General features: G+C 42.7%; 1 protein-coding gene across 1 annotated transcript in view; it reads left to right on the forward strand.

Moving 5' to 3' along the window:
* Positions 1-805: 805 nt before the first annotated feature.
* The window catches only part of T265_08102 (hypothetical protein), a gene marked incomplete at both ends in the record, with an annotated part of 22,042 nt that continues 3,059 nt past the window's right edge, over positions 806-19,788 (forward strand). The window contains 10 exons of the mRNA XM_009173809.1: positions 806-1,257; positions 2,628-2,790; positions 4,852-5,029; positions 5,192-5,590; positions 8,645-8,782; positions 11,396-11,509; positions 12,086-12,433; positions 14,068-14,187; positions 16,542-16,634; positions 19,421-19,654. Coding sequence (XP_009172073.1) covers positions 806-1,257; positions 2,628-2,790; positions 4,852-5,029; positions 5,192-5,590; positions 8,645-8,782; positions 11,396-11,509; positions 12,086-12,433; positions 14,068-14,187; positions 16,542-16,634; positions 19,421-19,654 — 2,239 coding nt within the window. The remainder of the gene's footprint in view (positions 1,258-2,627; positions 2,791-4,851; positions 5,030-5,191; positions 5,591-8,644; positions 8,783-11,395; positions 11,510-12,085; positions 12,434-14,067; positions 14,188-16,541; positions 16,635-19,420; positions 19,655-19,788) is intronic.

The raw sequence follows: 19,788 nt of genomic DNA on the forward strand, positions 1-19,788 counted from the left end.
TAATCAAACGTGGTAACGCGAACAGCTTCCACGGCTATCTAATAGTTTAAATCCATATATCAAATTTAGCAAGAGGACAGAGTCCACCTCGGGAAAATTACCCCTCCTAGAATATATAACACATAAGATTGGCAGAAAATTAAGAACTACTATCTGCCAAAAACCGACAGACACAGGAACCGTCTTAGACTGCTCACCAGCACACTCAAAGTCCTTGTACGCAGTACTGTCTCATCGAGATTTAGTCGAGTCAGATCGTTGTGCACAGAAGAAATCAACCGAATAGCCGAGTTGACACATGATTGTATGTGGTTGCCAATGCACGTAAAATCATTAGCGGAAACAAGGGGTGGAGATCCCGACCCGACCATAATTGAAAGAATCCCTCTTCATTACACAACTATCGTAGCACTAGCTCACTCATACAGATGGACTTGGAGCAAACTGGAAGAGCTAGGTCCTAAGCTAGACCCTAATCCCCCATCGGCTTAACACTTGGTGACCCACACTAACACACGAAACCCCTTGGCCGACACTTAACACAGATATAATCTGACTTAGCTGATTGGTTCTCCTTCACCCTAAACTCTCGAACAACCTAGTCACTTGGACTAACGAAACGTTTGTGCCAGAAGCAAAACGTTGCCCAGTGATAAATTTACCGATCATTTCCAAACCGTACCGAAAACTGTAAAACGGTGTTTATCTGACGGCACAATAGGTTCTGCATGTGAGAAAAAAAATTGAGAGAGGATTTTCTTAGTCCTGTGGAAAATATTTTTGACAATTTCTAGGTGCTCTACCCATGCAAACTGCAGGGCTCCAGCTCACAATCACCCCTTCGTCCATTGTTATTGGAGAAAAAGATTCTGTCAACTTGAGATGTCTGTTGTCCAACCCACCAAAAGCAAACGCAAGTGTGTATGTGATCTGGAGGTTTCGACACAGTTCAAAACCACCACCACCTACAAACTGGGCATTTATGCATCAGGAGGACGACCTAGTGCGGTGTCCAGATCCCCCGAAAAATTGCGAGTTCGTCAACCAACAACGAGCGCTCCAGTTCTTCCGGGAGACCCATGCACAACTGAATAGACCGGCAAATTATTTGGAAGAAAAAGCTCTCATCGAGTCTCGGCAGCTTCATACTCTGCATCTGCACAATGTCTCCAAACACTGCGATGGCATCTTTCAATGTTACATTTTGATAAATCTTGACGCGATTGAAAAACGAGCCGAATTTCACGTTTGGAGTGAGTTCATACTAATCCTAAATTTCACTTCATTTCTATTAACTGAGTAATCACTTGTTTATTTACTACCCCAATCATGTAGTTCAGGTCTCGTGTTGGACTACTGATAGCCCGGACTCATCAACAGCGCGTAGATGGGTGGGTAATTCCTCTGTTCTTGCCTGCGACTGTATGGTTTGTCAAGCCTAGTTACGAGTCCTTTCGTGATTGGTTTATTATGAGTCATCTCACATGGGGTCTGATCAGTTCATTTGAGACATATGTTGCCTGGTGTTCGCCTTTCTTACCTTCGTTTGGTTCATCATATTTAATTTCCCGTTTGTTCCTTCATGCTCTGACCGATCCGTTTGTGGCTTTTGTTGCTTTGTGGTCTGCCTTCCAATAGTTCCATTGGTTGAATATTTATCTTCTATTTTTGGTAGCCTTTACCTTCTCCATTTTGATTGATTGATTTCTAACCTGTACTTGGTTTCCTTTACGGCAGCGAAGCATCAGTGCTCAAAGCTGATATCTTGCTGTCGATGAAGATGATGATGAGTTAGTTTTTGTTCTGGTTGGCTGGTTTCCACGACTTCTCTCTACAGAGTTCACATTGGCCTGGACTGCTTAGTTCTGGTGTTTGTTGGGCCATGCTGAGGATCATACATTTCGGTTCATTTAATTTGTTCTTTAAATCTGGACGCTTTTTATCCTAGTTCTGTTAGTTTATTCGACTCCTCGTGTAAGTGTGGAGTTTCTTTGCCTTCAGAGTTTAGTGTTTCTCACTCCGTGTTGAACCTGGTGTCTTCGAAAAAGATTCCAAGCCGGTTACCGTGCTAAGCGAACAGACCAACCAACTGTCAAATCTAGGTTTCAGCGTGATTAGTAAACTTGGTTTGTAAGGTAATCAGACGGACGTCTGAGCTTCCGGTGAAAAGAAAATCAACATTAATGCGGTAAAGTGAAAGAATGAGAAAATGACAGGTCTGTGTCATTCATAACAACCGAATTCAAGTAACCTCGAACTAAGTGGTTTCCAAAAAAGTAAAAGCTATCAAACTACAAGAAAGTAGGCACGAATTCTAAGAATAAGCAAGCGAAATTCCTTACCAAGAAGACCTGTCAGGAACAGAGGACGTCCCTAGTCGCGGAATGTCGCACCTCCAGAAGATCAGTGAATTTACCTCCGGTTACTTAAAGAACATCAGTAGCCTCGCAACAAAGGCAAGAGAAAAACTTGCTAGTTCACACATGACCAGGAAGAGGTTTGCTTGTTAAACGGTTCTGGCTAATTACTTTCGCATGGCCACGTGATGTGGTCGCCGTCAGTAAAGGATGAGTAATGAGTGAATGAGTTATGAGTGTACCATCGAGTGAAGCATTCTGAATTGGAAGATCAAGGAATAAAAAACGATCTGAACTAAAGGAGACTGCTCACAAGATTGCTGAAAATTCTTCGACAGTCCACGACCGTTTTCGTCCTACTTGGGGCTCACCAGGTAGGCACAGTCCCCGAGTTTCCGTCAACCTTATGTTCTACTTGAACCCAAATTGGACTGTTTTCAAGAAATACACTCAACTAAGTTGAAACTCCTCCAGCCTATCAATTCAAGATTTTGGTAACCACACTAGGCGACACTCAGCACTGATCTAGTTTGAAGAGGACTGATTTACTGACTGGTTCCCCGTCTGTCTTATAACCCGGCCAATTTGGTGACCTGTTCACTTGGCCTGATGAAGCTTTTGTGTCAAAAGCGAAACGTTGCCCAAAAAACTACCGATTGTTTACCAAGCTCTTCTGAACCGATTCTATCGCATTAGTTTAAGTGTCTTGTCTTTGTCACATGGCCTCGTTTTCTGCAGAGACACGATGGCTTCAAGATGAATTAGAGACCGTTGTTCATGACCTATCACTGTACCTCAACATAAAACCTACGGTTTCTTTTGAGAATGATCTCAGTAGCTCAAGTTGTGTGGTTCGTCATTGGTCTGGGAAAGCTGCTTACAAGCTTCTCGTCAAAAATCGAGTTGACCTCACCGTTGTGCCTTCTGGAGCAAAGCAGAGAGCTGCATTAGTCAACCATCGGCGCACCAATTTGCTCAATTCAATGCCCAGATCGACTGTCGTTTATCACTCTTTCTGCAGAGGTGTGCCGAAAGCTGAAGTCATCCTGACTGTTTGTGGGTCCTCTGTTTGACGGTTCACATTTACTCCCGCGTACCTGTGGCACGTCTTGATCACGTTAGCGCCTTTTTTCTCCTTGAATTTTCGCGAAATACACTCATCTGCAAACAGCCAAAACCCAGCTGAATCTCCCGTTTGTGATGTTTTTAAGCGACCTAATGGGCCAAACTAAGCCGCCTCATTTTTCAGTTGGTACGATATTTGAGATATCGCGATACATATATAGACGTGACACACTACTCACTCGGTTGCTTAGAAACATCAGGAACGGGAAATACAGCTGGATTCCAAATGAATCTATTTCGCTTATTACGCGCAAGTCGGGTTCAAGTAGAATACAAGGTTGACGGAAACTCGAGGACTGCGCCTACTTGATGAGCGCCAAGAGGGGCGAAACCAGTCTTGGGCTGTCGGAGAATTTTCACCGTATTATCGGGTATCCGTATTTTGAATGTTACCTTTCTCTTGAGAGCTACTATCGTTGAAATCTTCTCTTTAATTCTGTTTTGAAAAAGTACGAATCAACCTACTCAGATACTAAGCTCATGCTATCTCTCAACACTTTTCCTCTACCTGTAACCTTAATTAGGTTTTTTGTGAAACCAGTTACCCAACAGCACATATTTCCCTGTTGTTAGTCCATTTTAACTGACTGCCAATCTAGGCTCCAGAACCTTAGTGAGTGAAAAGATCTATCTAACAAGAACACAATAGGTTTCTTGCAAACAAGCAAGAGAAAAGTCCCAAGGTGTGTCATGTTATTTAAAATGCACTCTTGACCTTGAATCCAAGCTGTTCTATAGATGTGGATTGACTGATTGGTATTGCTTCTATGTCACACCTGAGCACCCGAGTACGCTCAGTCGTCGCTGAGTGGCAGTTTGAAAGTTCTATTGATCGGTTAAATTTTTGGCCTTTAAACTCGTTCGTCTTCCTGAAATGATTTAGGCCACTGGCAGTTCCCTTGTAAGTTTCGGAAGTTCTGAGGTTATGTTCAAGAATCCTATCAACCTGAAAATTCCCTTAGCCATGATTAGAATATGCCATTAGAACGGGAAATTCTATCACTATTAGGCCCTCCCCCCCCCCCCCTCAGGCAACTGTTTTGCTTGCATAAAGACATGCTGCTGGTGAAATAGTTGAAGTTTTGGCCCAACCGAGGAGATATCTATTGCTGAAGACAGCTCTGTTTTGTGATTCGCCATCTAATCACCAATAAATGGTTCCCGACGTATCTTTTAAACAACCACAGATTAAAAATAATTTTGGGGAACCACAGGTCGACCATTGGGTGATTTATGATGACTGGCTTCCTGTGGTCTTAAGTACTGGTTGTATCGATCGTTCTTGATAGAAGCATGAACTTCAAACCGAATGACAACACTTTCAGCTGGAATCACGGGAATGCAGTTTTCGCTGTTGGTTGTTGATCAGATGGCTGTTGATCTGTTCGCCGAACTTAGCAATTGGCTTGCAAACGTTTCGTCACCATACGAGGAGACATCATCAGTGCTCAGTTGGGTGCCCACTCAACAGCCATCTGATCAACAATCAATAAACTCACCCGAGCTACCAATATTTCACCAAATTACCAGTTTTCGTGGTAGTACTGGTGTGTGCGAAACATCGGTTGTATACCTGACCGTAACTTAAGGTTGAATATGAACCTTAGTACTGTTTGTTTAGGAATATTCCTCCGCAAATCCAAGTAAGCATTCATTAGTCTATTCGAAAAAAATGACCATATAATACCTACCTATCACTGTTCCTTCAGGTCCTCCTACTGAACCCATCGGTGTGTACTTCATCAAAGAAACCTTACCCTCTGGGAGTGTGCAAGCTCCCCTTAACCTGACCTTAGCACACCTGGATCGCATGACGCACCAACTAATTGCTGGGAAGAAGTACTATGTATCCTGTTTGGTTTCTGGTGCCAATCCACGCCCACGTGTCCGGTGGTCCGTAAAAGACCATCGTACAGGTCGAGAAAGAGTCTTACAGACGAGCAACTTCAGTTCACTCACTCAATCCAGTTGGCTTCCTTTTAGCCAATACCTAGATGTGCAAACTACAACAAACCTATCTTATCAGGATGATGATGGGCTTTTGCACTGCCAGGTGGAAAACTCCGTGGGGAAAATGCGTTCAGAATCAGTGAAGTTGTCGCTGTTATGTGAGTGAAGTTCTCTTGTAAACGAACCACTTTCTCAACTTTGAGCACCGAGTAACAAAAAGTCCGTTTAAACCTTGTTACCCCATTCTTTGACAATTTATGAATGAATGAGTCCTTTGGACAATGGAGAAACGGGAACAAGCTTACGATCGCCGATCGAAGCGTCCCTTATCTTACCTAACAGCCCAAGCTACTTATATTATGAATGATACTGTGCATAAACCTGAGCTTATCGTTGATGAGATTTTTTAACCGCAAAGTTTTGAAATGCAATCATTTTGTCCAATCTTCACCATCGCAACTTGTTTGAACTGTCAGACCAAATGGATCACCTCACTAATCGCGTCGTAAATGTGATAATAAGGTACACGGGATAAAAAAAGGCAGAAAGTGACCAGTGTGTTTGATTTTTTGCACTGCAAGTGGCTGTAGCTACTGACCAGTTACAGACTACTGGACAGGGAAGCAAAACTCTCATATGCATCTTGTTTACAAAAACTGAACATCCATCTTCTCTTGAGCGCGTCTTCCTGAACCTTCCTGGATATTCATTGACTGTTACTCAAGTTCAAGCAAATGCTACAAAGCAACTCCACAAATTCCGTAACAGATCTCCCTCTTCAAGAGACCAAAGCTAATTTACAAGAAGAAAACATACTACTCACATACCTCCCCATCAGTGCTATCACCGTTACACCAGTAGCCGTGCTGAATGTGTCAATGTCACCGTCTGTCAAGGCCTCTTACTTAGAGAGCGCCGCGAGGTCAGAAGCTAGCTAGCTAGGATTTAGAGCAAATGCTGTTGATCAGAGTGTCTAATCGGTGTGAAGAGATGCCTGTCAACCACGGTCATCAGAGTGAATTCGGAAAATAGAGACCGAATGGCTTTCAAGCGGCACTTAAACCACTATGGTGCCTGACATTACCGATTTCGGTAGCCTGTCACATCAGTTGACCAACCAAAACTCACTGAAGTTGGTACATTCGAATATGCTAGCTCTCCCTCTCTTCACCCTCGCTAAAACCAATCCAATCATAGCCACTCTGAGTGCACAGTACAGAATTGAGTCAGTTATTTGACATTTCTATGAGGAAACGAAGATATGACGGTCCCGTCTTTGCTCACGCAGTGGTGAGGTTGCCATTGCTTGAGCCTTTGCACTCCCTCCTACCGTCTTTCCTGTGTTCATACATGTTCATAGCATTCGCACTATCCACAAATCTCCGCTCGGCAACCACATATTGTCAGATGGCTGAACGCTACAGTGACCTTTGTAGGCTTACTTGACTATCCAATACCTCTCAGTAGTTCAGCTGGTCCTTTGTGACCGGTGTTTTCCGTTATAAACAGTGCGCTTCTGTGTAGTGAATAAAAATAATAATAATAATAATAATAATAATAATAATAATAATGAAAATGGAATATCTCTGCTCCAAATCGGTTTGCCCAATAGGCTACCGAGTAGCCAAAGGCACTTTCTATCTGCAAGAAACTGAGGTTTGTAAAGTTCAAGTACACTGAACTATACGGATCATCGGTAATTTTCGCAACGTCCTTTCAAGCTCATAGATACGAAAAAGATGCTCCAATCATCCAGAAACTGATACCAACTACATAGCACTCTTCCCAATCTGTATCTTGGACCAAATGTGTCAGTATTGTCAGATTTAGCCAAATGTTCAGACCTTACTACAAGATTAATTACCAAGTTGGGTCCAAAAATGACTCTTATCTTGGCACGTCAGTCAACTGTGAATACGCGAATAGCTGATACCTTAGAATAAGAACTAATATTCTCGCTACACTGTTAAGCGAAGTTATCAAAAATGGAAATGGCTTAACGAACCAAACCTGAACAAGTTAAATGAAATAACCTAAAGTGCTCCGACTAGCTCACGTACCAAATCTGGTAGATCTATGGGTTGAGGTCTTACAAATTTATCGTTGGTCTGTAGCGGCCTGATCAGGGTATTGAAAGCGAAAGCAAAGCCAGGTAGATGTACTTCAAGCCAACGCATTTTTGAGGAAGGCACGCGGGTTTAGACAATAAACCACTCATGTGGATGATGTAGTGAAAAGCTATAGACAAACAAGATGTGGTAAGACTGAGCTGTTGCAGAAAACCGGGTCAAAAGGAGTGAAAATCATGCTGCCACGCTCACTTAGATATAGTAAATCCTAGTAAATGGGACAAAGAACAGATGGATGATTGTGTACCAGCATTCGTTCATACAAACCTGTTATCACAGAGGAAGTGAAACTGTCCCCCTTCAGATTCATTATCCCCGAGAAAGTCCTGCGGAACGGACCATGCTTTTGAGTTTGGTGGAAATGTTTGACCGGTTTATTCTTGCTTGTATATGGTTACGGGCCGCAAAAGTTACCTTTTATTCTAGAAGACGATGTTTGACCCTGGTAAACCTTGGAACTTCACGTTTGTCTCTGTAGTACAAGGCGTCCGTGATCTTTGATCTTAATTGTATTGCGATCGTGGACATATTGGTCACCCGGAAATCCGCTTCCCAGCCCAACCGTCAGAATGCTGTTCGCGACAGGTCCACACTACTGATTATTGCCAGTAGTATAAGAAAAGGGTAAAAAGCCTTTCTCCTCATGTGGGACTATCTCAAAATTTGACCACGGGAAACACTGATTCCTGAAAATACAAACTGACTGGAAGCAATCCGTTTCAGTGTTGTGTTCTGGGGTCCCCTAGATACTTCCTATTCGAGGCATGCAGTTGTGAGTACACAGTCCCCGGATGGATGCTGGTAAATAGTAAGACGACTTCATCTGAATGGTCATCATTAGGTACATGGTAATGACCAGGCCACAGGCCTATATTTCAACTGCATGTCTATGATACAGATTCGGACAAACACTCACAAGCAAGTAGAGAAACTTTTGGCAATTGGTTGAACGGTCGAGTATTTTAGGGAATGTAGCCGATTATGTAGTTTTCCAAACCCAACTACTGATCCCTGGATTTCGTCCAATGCTTCCATGTAACAGCGTACAGTTATATTCTCCCCCCTATTGTCTTTCCTTACCAGACGCTCCGGTTATCGATCCATTTGAGAAAGCTGTCAAGCGAGTCCTGGAACTAGCTGCTATCCAACAATCCTGTCAGGCGTTTGGAAAACCACCGGCCAGTGTCAAATGGATCGACAAACAAGGCCTAGTTGTCTCTAGTGAGTTTCGTCAAATGGCCTCTGTGAACTCACTGCTGCAGTAAACTAGGCAAGAAATCAAGAATATTTTACAATCATACATTAAATGACATGCTTACTGACGTAACGATTTATTATTATTATTTATATAAGACAAATAGCACAGGACATTTTGACCCAACAAAACCACATTAAGTTTTCCAATAACATCCTCAGAAATCTACGGTATCGGACAAAAGAGAATACAACTGACAGACTTGTTTATCCAATGTAACTGAACTGCGATCGAAAAACCCTGCATGCTCAATTGGCCGTAATACCACACTTAGAGACTATCAACCCGCGGGTCCCTCGCGGTAACTAACGAATTGTGATGATCTGGTTGGCACACGGTTGTTTGGTGATGTGGCAATAGCTTCATTTTGGGACTGCATTCATCCAACTGTGACATACGAAGAGCTTAGAGTCGACCAAGAATGGTTCTGTCCTTTATTGCTTTATTCGGTGCGGCGCATACCAAAAGACGGACAAGGTACAACTTAGAAGAAGAGAGTGGAGGTTACGAGAAGTCTGGCTGCGATCTAAATTGCAGGATAGGGATAGGGAAACCTGCAGATACGGCAGTGAAAAGGAACTAATGGCATCCATCCGAGGCATCTGAATGAGGGTCAGAGGTGCAAGCATATTGAGCACTAGGCTACTTCACTCTTTGTCTCAATATGTTGAAGCGACTGTATATTTTTGTACTACTGACGCTGAACTATCAAGACTGTTTTCGGTGGCGACAGTGACAACATATTCACACTGATCCGCAGAGAGTTGTCACTATTTTCAATGTGTTTTACCAAGTTTGTATGCTCTTGTCTGTTTCGCTAATACAACAGAACCCATAGTAAATGGAATCCACGCGGAAAGAATAAACTATCTCGAACACTGCTATCCCTGAGCTGCACAGTACGAGCGAGGGCGTTTCACTTCACCTTGGTGATCAGTGTGAAGAACAAGCTTGAGTTATTTGATATTGTATTGTCCTGGCAACCTGATAGCACAAACTAAAATGAGAGCCAGACGTGCCGACTGAACTGACATAAACATGTATGCAGATTTGTGTGGACGTGTAACTATTGGTATGAAGCGCACAGATCTCATCGAAAAAGTACGGATGACTCCACTAATGTTGAGGCGGATAACTCCTAGGAGACGGTGACAAATAAATTGTGTTCCGAATACGGAATCTAAAGCAGAGTAACAATAAGCTGTATGGAAGGGGTCAGTCAAAACCAGAGTCCCCTACATACATTGAACTTCAACCCAGGTGCCATGACGTTTCTCACAGAACCATTCTCTGATCAAAGCATTTTCAGAGAAGAGCCTTTTATGCTACGTAGCTCACAGGCACTCCAGCAGATGACTTTTCAATACAAAAACAATATTTGAGTAAAGTTGCGTCATATGTGAAGATTAACCAGCTTCCAATGGTCGTTTATTAGATAGAGGCAATCAAAGTGGTTTTAGGTGCTTCGGAGAAAAATCTCTCAAGAGGTAGAGGGATTAGATCTTGAAAATGATTTTACAGCCGAGATAACCTTGAATTAGAATAGTCCTTGGTCCTGCTACGCCACGTACATCACCTCCATCATATTTTGTGGACTCGACACAACATATCGAACGTTAAGTAAGTGAATTTCTCATCGCTGGCCAAAACGCTCACAGCGGAGTGAAAATAACCGCAATAAGATTGCGCGCACATGTGAACTCAGATGAGAGCCTCTGGAGCAATCCACTCAGGGCTTGTATGCTGGTGGCTCTGTGACATAAGTTTGCCAAATTTCACCACAGTTAAGTGGAATAAAAAAGGTACTGTTTATGGAGAGGGTATACTTAGAGGTGGGGTCACTACACTAATAAAATTGTTTTTATTTATCATTGTATCCTTATGAAAATGTGAGCCCACGTCGATACGTAATCCCCTAAGACTAATTTGGGATAGCCTAAGCTTTCATGCGGTTAAATAGACATTGCAAACCAGGTGATATTGTGTTGTATTTTAGAATATTTTCATATCATCCTGGTAGAACATCATTATGAAATGGATCTTGGATCTACTCACGGGTAAAACCACTTGGTGTCCTGTATCCTTGTGGGATGCACTACAGTGTGATCGTTGGCAAATCACATACCTGTACTGTAGTGTAGCTTTTAGGGAGGAATATTTTGATTTGTTCATAGTCACTCCACTCTCGTTTGAACGATCGTCCTCCTTTTCTTGCGTGAGTTCACACCAAAAGGAAATACTGGACTAGAGTTTTGCTCTTATTAGAGCTCATCAGCATTGTATATCCAATGGGCGTGCTGGGAATGGAACCCTGGACATCTGGTAGCCATTTTGTAGCCATCTTGATCGCAACATCATCTGCAGCATACGTCGAGCTTGTGGTTGAGGAAACTACAGTGATTTGTAGACTTATTCACCCACTCAGGTATGTTTTTGAACCTAGCTCCACCACCACAGTCCTTGAAACTGCCAAATAATTTGGTGCATTTAAAATCACCATTCGTTTTCATTTCTTCCACTCAATTAGCAGGAAGTACAGTTACGTTCCATTTAACCATGAACTTCCCCTCCCATTTCAGACTCCTCAGATCTGCGTCTTCCAGGTATTACCAGGAACGGTGTGAAACATTTCATTTGTACGGCGAGCAATTATATCGGAGAAACTAGGAGGGAACTCACTTTTGGTGTTCTGTGTGAGTACAGGTCAACTTTGAAGTTCTCGTTCTTTAACTGATGAAATGCGCATAATTCATTACGACGTCCGCCCACCTCAAACGTGACAGTATATTCGTGACCAGCAAATAACTCAATGCATAGGAAATGTTGAGACAACGCGCGCAGACTTGTAGGAGTATCACAAAGGATGCTGAGATTATGCCGGACATAAGCATGATTCATATAAGTTCAGTGCAGATTTGAATGTATCCTCTTGATGAATTGCCCTTGGACTTATATAGAGCTACTGTGGTTTAACCGTAATAGAAGTTTGTACCCAAAGAGCACGATGTGCAAAATTTCAACGGGCTGGAACATTTAATCGGAACAGTTCAAGTCGACTGAGTAGCCATTTGGATGTTAGCAGACCAATTGCCTAAGTTAGACTAGATAGTGTGACAGAAATGTGTATGGGAACACATCAAAGCACATAGTACATGTCTGGTAAGTTTTTTTCGTGCATGTACTGCATTTGTTTTTACCAGTATCAGGAAATTACATGCCTTTGATTTTCATGACTTTCGACCCCAGAATCATTCATCATCCTGTTTAAGACCCGCCTCAGGTGTTCATTCCCTCAAGTGTTATGGCAAACGAGGGCGAGCGCCTGGAAATTACCTGTCGAGCGGACAGTAACCCGCCCGTGCGACGAATCTACTGGACCGTCAATTCCTCCGCTTCTCTAGGGCAATCGGATAGCTCGGCAAGGTATAATAGTAGAACCCTGGTGATCCCAAACGTCAGTCAGAGGAACTTTGGCGAGTACACATGTCATGCGGAATCCGTGGAGAATCTAGCCGAGATTTTGGACGAACAAGAAATGAAAAGTTTATCCAAAGATCACGCAAGATGGTGGCTTACGGGATACCGACGTTCCGCGACACTCACCCTTTTTGTTCATTGTGAGTCTGTGCTGCTGTCCGTTTTAAATGCGGTCATCTGATAGATCAGTTCCATTTACTGAGTAAAAGCGTTAGGTGCAACAGTGGCTTCCATTCTGATAAGTGGTCAGCAACATGTCCTAACTTAGAAGCCGCAAAATTTGCTCATTCTGGGTTTTGTAGGACTAGTAAAATACACTCATATGCATACCAATTCATCTTTTGCGAGAAACGCAACTTAATCCCGACTGAATCTGCAGTTTTCAGTATTCTTCAACTGGATGTGCTGCACACAATCTATCTCAAGTTTCGGTTAACACACTACTCAAAGAGACCTTTGTTCTACCTCCAGTGCAGCGCATCCAGTTGAAGAATACAATAAACGAGAGATTCAACTATGATTCAGCAGAGTTTTGCATCAAAACCAAACTCGTTTGCAAATAAATGCATTTCGTTATTTTCGTAATATTCGGATTCAAGTAGAACATAAGGTTGGCAGAAACTCGGGGGACTGCATTCACCTGATGAATCCAAAAAAGGGAAGACCGGTTGTGGGCTGTCGAAGAGTGTACAGCAACCCTTTTTGTTGGTTCCTTTTGTAGGACTGCGTTTTATTCTCAGATCAGTGTTACTAAGATTTATTTCCAAAAAACAGCTTTTGGAGGCACTGTTGTCAACATCTTTAGCGTTCGTCTCAAAATTACTGTTGAAAACCGGTGTGTATTTGCGGTCTGATTAGGATACCTCGGTTTTGCGGACCTCCGTTTTTCAGAAGAAAAGAAACTGGAAAAACAGAAGGATCTTGTTCTAACTACTGATAGACACCCCGAATACTAATGTTAGTAGCGGTGAAGTATATCGTAAAACGAAATACAGGTGAACCGGGCAATTTCGTCCCCAAAAGACCTTGCATTGGTGAACAGAAAGGACAAAGCTGTGACAACTACAGAAGTCTTAACTTATCGTTGAAGCAAAATAAGCTTAACCAATTTCATTCATCTACGGAAGGTTTTTCGAAATCTCTCCAAATCTCCTCCCCTCTTCTCGAACTTCCTCCAGAATAGTTACTGTTCACCTCATCTGAAAGCAGCATTAAAGCAAAGAAAAGCCTCTTTGTTGAACTTCATACCTGATGCATTCACGGAGCAACTTTTCCTAAAACAGTTTATGTTGGATATAGGCCTACACAAAGAACCTGAGGCTCGGAGACTATGACCGACCGGCTGTTTGCAACTTTTCAAGCTTCCAGACAGTTTTGACAACTGTATTCCAGTGAGTACCGTTGACTGTGAACATGGTGACCATAATCCAGAAAGCTAATCTGAAATTTGCCAACAAGCCATCTTTGCTTCCGCCGTATTTGGGATTGCTGAAGATTGAAAACCTTCACTTTGAATTATTCAATGTCCTCATTTAAGTATCATTGTGGATGAATTTTTCTTCTGCACGCTCATTCTGGTCTGCACAAATGACCGAGTCTATCGAAGTCTGCTCCACAGTTCAGTCTGTTCTGCCTTACAGTTGGCTCTGTATCAATAGACCTTTCTTTTAATCAGTTCATGGAATTCTGTGATATTTCGCACACACAGAAATAATAGAGGAAAATGTCGGTAGCTCAGGTAGCGTAGATGGTGGTCGTTGGCTTGTTCGCTGAGCTGGGCAAGTTGATTGCAAACGTTGGGTTGGTGGTTGTGGTTGTTGTTGGTTGGCGCAACCACCAACTACTACGCTTCACAATAACGCACTGATGATGTCACCTCGATTGGTGATGAAACGTTTGCAATCAAATTGCCCAGATCAGCGAACAAGCCAACGACAACCAACATAGAAATAATTTTTTGGGCCGGACTATTGGCGAAGAAAAAGATTAGTCAGATCGATTCGACTGCTTGATTTCCCAGGAGGTCGACTTGAAACAATTTATTGCTAATCTCACAAGAAAGACCGACTGTGAAATGCCACAAATCCTTATTTAGGCACAAAACGTACACGGGTTGTCAGACATATGGTCCCGATAATTTCTCATTGGATCATGCGGTAATTTGGGTCCAAACAGGCGGATATGTGGATGTATACTGAGCGATATTGCCAAAAAATCGCGGGACAGGGCTATTGGTCACCACGGCGTTCACACCGCACACGCAGATCGCAGTTAGTGCCCTCCAACATTCCTGCTGTTGGTGGCTTGTTTTCACCTGTCGAAATCCGTGCTGACTAAACCAGCAGCTCCAAACTCGGTATCATCAAACTCGGTATTTAGCGGCTATTTAACCTACGTTTGTGTGATCAGCAGTAAGTCACTTGTTGATAAGTGGTCCGAGTTTAGTCCAGTCGATACGGCAATAATTACACGCTAGTGAACAGTGATAAACTTATCTCATCTATGGATGTTCAGGTATAAGTGAGTCCTAAACAGTTGCGACGGAAGCGATTTACGCCTTAAAACCAGAAAAAAATAAAAGATTATACCATAGCATTTTGGTACATTGGGAACATTAACACAATAGGGAACGAAAATCTTAAAAAGCAGGTGACAGAATGGGAAGCGAGCCAGATCGGCATTGATGATTAGGGTGGTGAGACCTGCCACCAAGTACGCTTCGTACATTCGTACGTTTAGAGTTTATCGAACTGGTCGTTGCGCGGTATGAAGGGTGAAACCACGTTTGCATTTTTGACCCATAAGAATTGAGATAAGGGCTTTCAGGGTGAGGACAACAAGCGTGAATCAAGCAGTCGAATGAACTGTAACAGATGTGACCAACGCTAGAAGTGAACACTCCCCCTGTTCACAGTATCCCAACATCTTTGGTCAAATATTTTCTCATTTCTCAATTTCACTGTGACCCTTTTTCTTGAGGTTCTTATTATTCTTGATTCAAGAACAGTACCTTCAGTGGATATAACTTACTGACGTCCCTTAGCAAGAAGCTATCCACCGCTCTAACCGTTATTTCTGTAGCTAACTCACCTGTCCATGGTTCACAAGTTTCTAGTTCACTTGTGCAAGTCCTTTCATAAAACTGTGGTGCAATCGTAGTTTTCAGAAGCTTCAGAAGCTGAAGTTGCAATCCTCGCATCCACCTGAAGATTGCGACCTCTTGTCACCGTTTTAACGTCACATTGTGCAGTAGGCAAAGAACGCCAGACATTGGGTAAGTTGGAGGAAGAGACTCACACAATTTCCCACTAACTTGGTCAACATGGACCGCTCACCTATGAACTGGCCGGCTTCCTCGTTCATGATGTTTTTTGCTTATGAATGTGCTGTCCCAGGCAACCTCGTGCTTCATTTGGTACTAGTTTCGAGTTATCCTGGTATATTGTATAAACGCCATAAAGTTCTCATAAAGTTGTTGAAATCTCTTGGACATCCCACGGCTGATTTAGCCCTTCTTAAAGTCCATCACGTAAGCATGGTTTTCTGGTCTCGGTCAACCTTATGTCCTACTTGAACCAAATTCAGTCGAATAAAAATGACATAAACGAGAGATTCAGCCGGGTTTTGGGCGAGTCTCCCGTCAAAAGCAGGCTGGTATTCAATTAAGTGTAGTTGTCGAATTTCGTGCAATTTTGTTGGTTGAGAGGAACCCCAGGGACTGCGCCTATTTGATGAGCCCCGGTCACGGGCTGTCGAAGAGCTTTCGGCCTACGAGTAATGTGTGCAATCTTTTCTGTTAGGCATGACTGATTATGTAAATCACACAACAATAAAAGTGAGAAGTTTGTCTTTTACACTCGATATCACGTGCTCGCCATTATTTGAATTGGTTCTGTCATTTAGGGCAATGGTGCTTTCAGCAAGCCAACCAACTACCAGGCAGCAGTAAACTACAACAAACGAGCTGGATATCCAGTAAGGGTGAGTAATATTAGCGACTCGAGCTGTCCCTATTCTTCTCCACCATGAGTCTTTGGGCCACACATTATACACAGGGTCACAAAGGCTGTTGTTCCGTGGATGTTATTGAATTTCACAGGTGTAAGCTCCGTAAAAGGTGACCCAATTTACATAATTTCCGGTTTCCGGCTGATTTGGTGGAGGCATTTGGAACAGTTTGCAGGTGATGAATTTATCATTAGACTGTCAAATGCTGTCTGAAACGTGATGCATTTCGGTACCATTTAGATCACCCAGGACAGACTACTCTGTTAGTGAGTCCGTCAGACAAGGTGAACGAGGAGGAAACCGTCATGTTTCGCTGCTTGGAGAATAGCACTTGTAAGTTCAATTGCTACCGCAAGCCATGTCTGTCAATTTGAGGTAACATTCTCAATTATTGTTTTCGGTACCTTGGTACAGATTCATAACTCCCTCACTATCGATCTGACATCTCTTGAGCGCCTGGTTCTGAGTCAAAGAATGAAATTGCTTCAGAAGAAATTTAGCACCCAGAACATACAGAATTAAATTGGATGACGAGTAGGACACATGAGCTGTTGGTGATTAATTATTGCTGTCTGGTGAAAAAAAGTAACGAGCAAAGGAAATTTGTTTTGCCCACCATGGTTAAATAAAAAACGTATCAAATTTTCAAACGACGCTCATAAAACTATTTTGAAAGCGACGGCTGAAAGTTTGGCTAAACTTGTTTGTTTACATAGGCTGGATGAGTGAAGCTTGATATTAACTGACTCAGCTGTTACCTGGGTACGTTTGCGGAGATAGTTAAACAGATATATATGTAACTTCTTATCTGCCGTATGACCTGTGTCGACAAGTCAAGCAATGATGATGCTTCCAAATGACTCTGTGGTGCTACCAGGAAGGTATTCCGGACAATACTGGGGAACGTTACGACCTACGTTACATACGTACCTGAAGAAGTGAAAAGTCATGAATGCGGACTGATTGTTCTTGTTACAAGACGATCCAAATAAACAGCTTGAAAGGTAACATTGTTGACCTCATCAAAAGTACGCATTAGTTTCTGTCTCAATCCCAACCATGAAGGATAGGTTGAAGAACAAGCTTTTCCCCTCCATGGCGATTACTGGAGGGCTATGCGGTCTTTACTTGGTGCTTTGATGGATATAAATTACTTAACAGAATCAATCGTTCCTTTGAATATTTATTCAAGCATATTCCACCAGCTATGTACCCCAGAAACGTAACCGAATTTTGCTTCTGTATCAAAGACATAAACTGACGAATTTCATGTACTATCCATTGGCTGTGGAGCAACTGAGCTACATGCTGAGAAAATACAGTCAATGATTCTCTTTCTTACCAATAGTAACTTCGTCTAATGATAGGGGTCTTAAATCTTTTGACCAAGTTATCATGGTCAAAATATTTGTCGGTGGGTCTAACTGACAGCACCCAGACTTTTGATAATGTCCTTCGATCTCAGTTTGACCTCGGCTAGGTCGAAAATTGGCCCACTTTCTGTTTTTGCCACTCCAAATCGGACATTTTATTCTGAAGATGAGGGTTCAGCACGCGCACCATTTGGCCTAATCAACGTTGCTACTTGTACTGGTAGTACTCATCGATAAAGGTCCACGTTGCGCAATAGGACACTCGTTTTCCATTGTCTCGTTGCGGATTCACCGGCGCCACTTTAAAGAGCAATGTTTCTGAGTGATTACTGATAGGAAAACTTGATGACTTATCCCCGCTGCCCGAAGAAGCCCCGTCTTACAGCCATACAATAAATACTCTAGCTTGGCACACGTGTTTCTTGAGACTCCGGGATATGAACTTTGACATCGATGTCTCAAATTAGAAAATGCGATCCGAGCGTTAGAAATTCGTGCAGTGACCTCATCTTCCACCCTACAAACAAAATGGACATAGCTTCGCAGATATGTGCATCGCTCAAAGAAGTGCTAAACCGGTCGTGGGCTTTCGAAGAGTTTCCGGCAACCTTATAAGTAGTGTTATGTCACGGAAGTCAACTCCGCACTTGATCTGCCGCGTGTAACAAACAACAACCTGGTAAACTGGAAATTATTTGTTAGCGTTACTCCACTAGTGAAGCGCCTAAAACAGTGGTATTATCTACTTCCAAGTGTAGACAGATCTATTCTGGGCGTAAAAATTCTCAAGTGATACAGATGGGCAATTCCACTAATGACTGCGAACGGCGGTCCAACAGTTGGAATTCATGAATTAGAAAACGGATTAAGTCAACATCCATTCATGTTTTTCACTTCATAAAAGATATTAATAACAGTATTTCACAGAGGCTATCGGTAAATATGGATACATCTGGTGTAGCGCGAGCATTGGGCTGCACTGGGCTGCATTGGGTATGATTCAGTTTAAATTGACTAACTTATCTTGACGGACTGAGTGCGCACTTTTACCGAGTTCAACTTCCATGCTAAGGTCACGGTACTAATCAGTTTACCTTGCAGTGATGCTGGACTTTTTGGCTGGCTAACAGCCACCAAGAGAACCAAGGCCGACCAAGACGGAAGCCGCGTGCATGAGCAAGTCACATGACGTTCATCATGTGAGCAAAAAAGTGCGGCGATCAATAGTGTATACACTGACGACTGGTGTTTGACAGCTGGCGGATATCAAATTAGGCGAACAAACACAAACTTTTCACAAAAGCGATATGGGTAGCCGACCACTACATCTTACAACAGCTGTAGAGAATCTTATTTAGTGACGTCTCACTACTCGGTTTATAATCAGTGGTGAAGCGAAAAAAGTTTTCGAAAGTTCTTCTCCAGAAATCTGAGACAATTTTGACATTCTGTCATCGACCCAATTGAAAAAACAATTGATCTGATGGCCACTGAGGGCCGTTGGCTGAAGTTAAATCTGTTTTTTATTCTTTCATATTTAATTAGAAATCGCTCTTGAATTCGCAGTCGATAACTTATGAGAACTCTTTGAAATTTTATGGACATTCAATAGTGAAGTAGAATCAGTTGGTTGATTGGCAAATACTAGCATTCCATTAAGATGTTAAATCTGGTATTAGAAATGTATTTACTTGATCTACAGGCTCTTTTTGTCCCCCTTCTCTTCCGGCAACGGTTTATTCGCAGCTCCGGGATATCCCAGACCGACCATATATTGGTTTAAATTGAACTTGGCGCGAATTCCACACAGCCTGTTTCATTCTGTGGACTGGTGGAGTGTACCGATTCAGCCCATTCAGACCAATTCAACAACGTATGTTGTACACCGAGCTCAGATGTTTGACTCGGGAATATATGGGTGTTACCCAAAGAATTCGATGGGTGAGGGAAGACCAAGTCATACGTTTTTAACAGTTACGGGTAAGTGCTGAACAATGTCGATTCGTAAACGAGCATACCAGTAGATGCCATTTTAGAAGCACATTCTTTGGGGAAGAATGGGGGCTTGTTTAGATGCACTCGTACGCTCACTCTTTCCAACCAAGTTTACACGA

Source organism: Opisthorchis viverrini, assembly GCF_000715545.1.
Source record: "Opisthorchis viverrini unplaced genomic scaffold opera_v5_202, whole genome shotgun sequence".
Classification (NCBI taxonomy): domain Eukaryota; kingdom Metazoa; phylum Platyhelminthes; class Trematoda; order Opisthorchiida; family Opisthorchiidae; genus Opisthorchis; species Opisthorchis viverrini.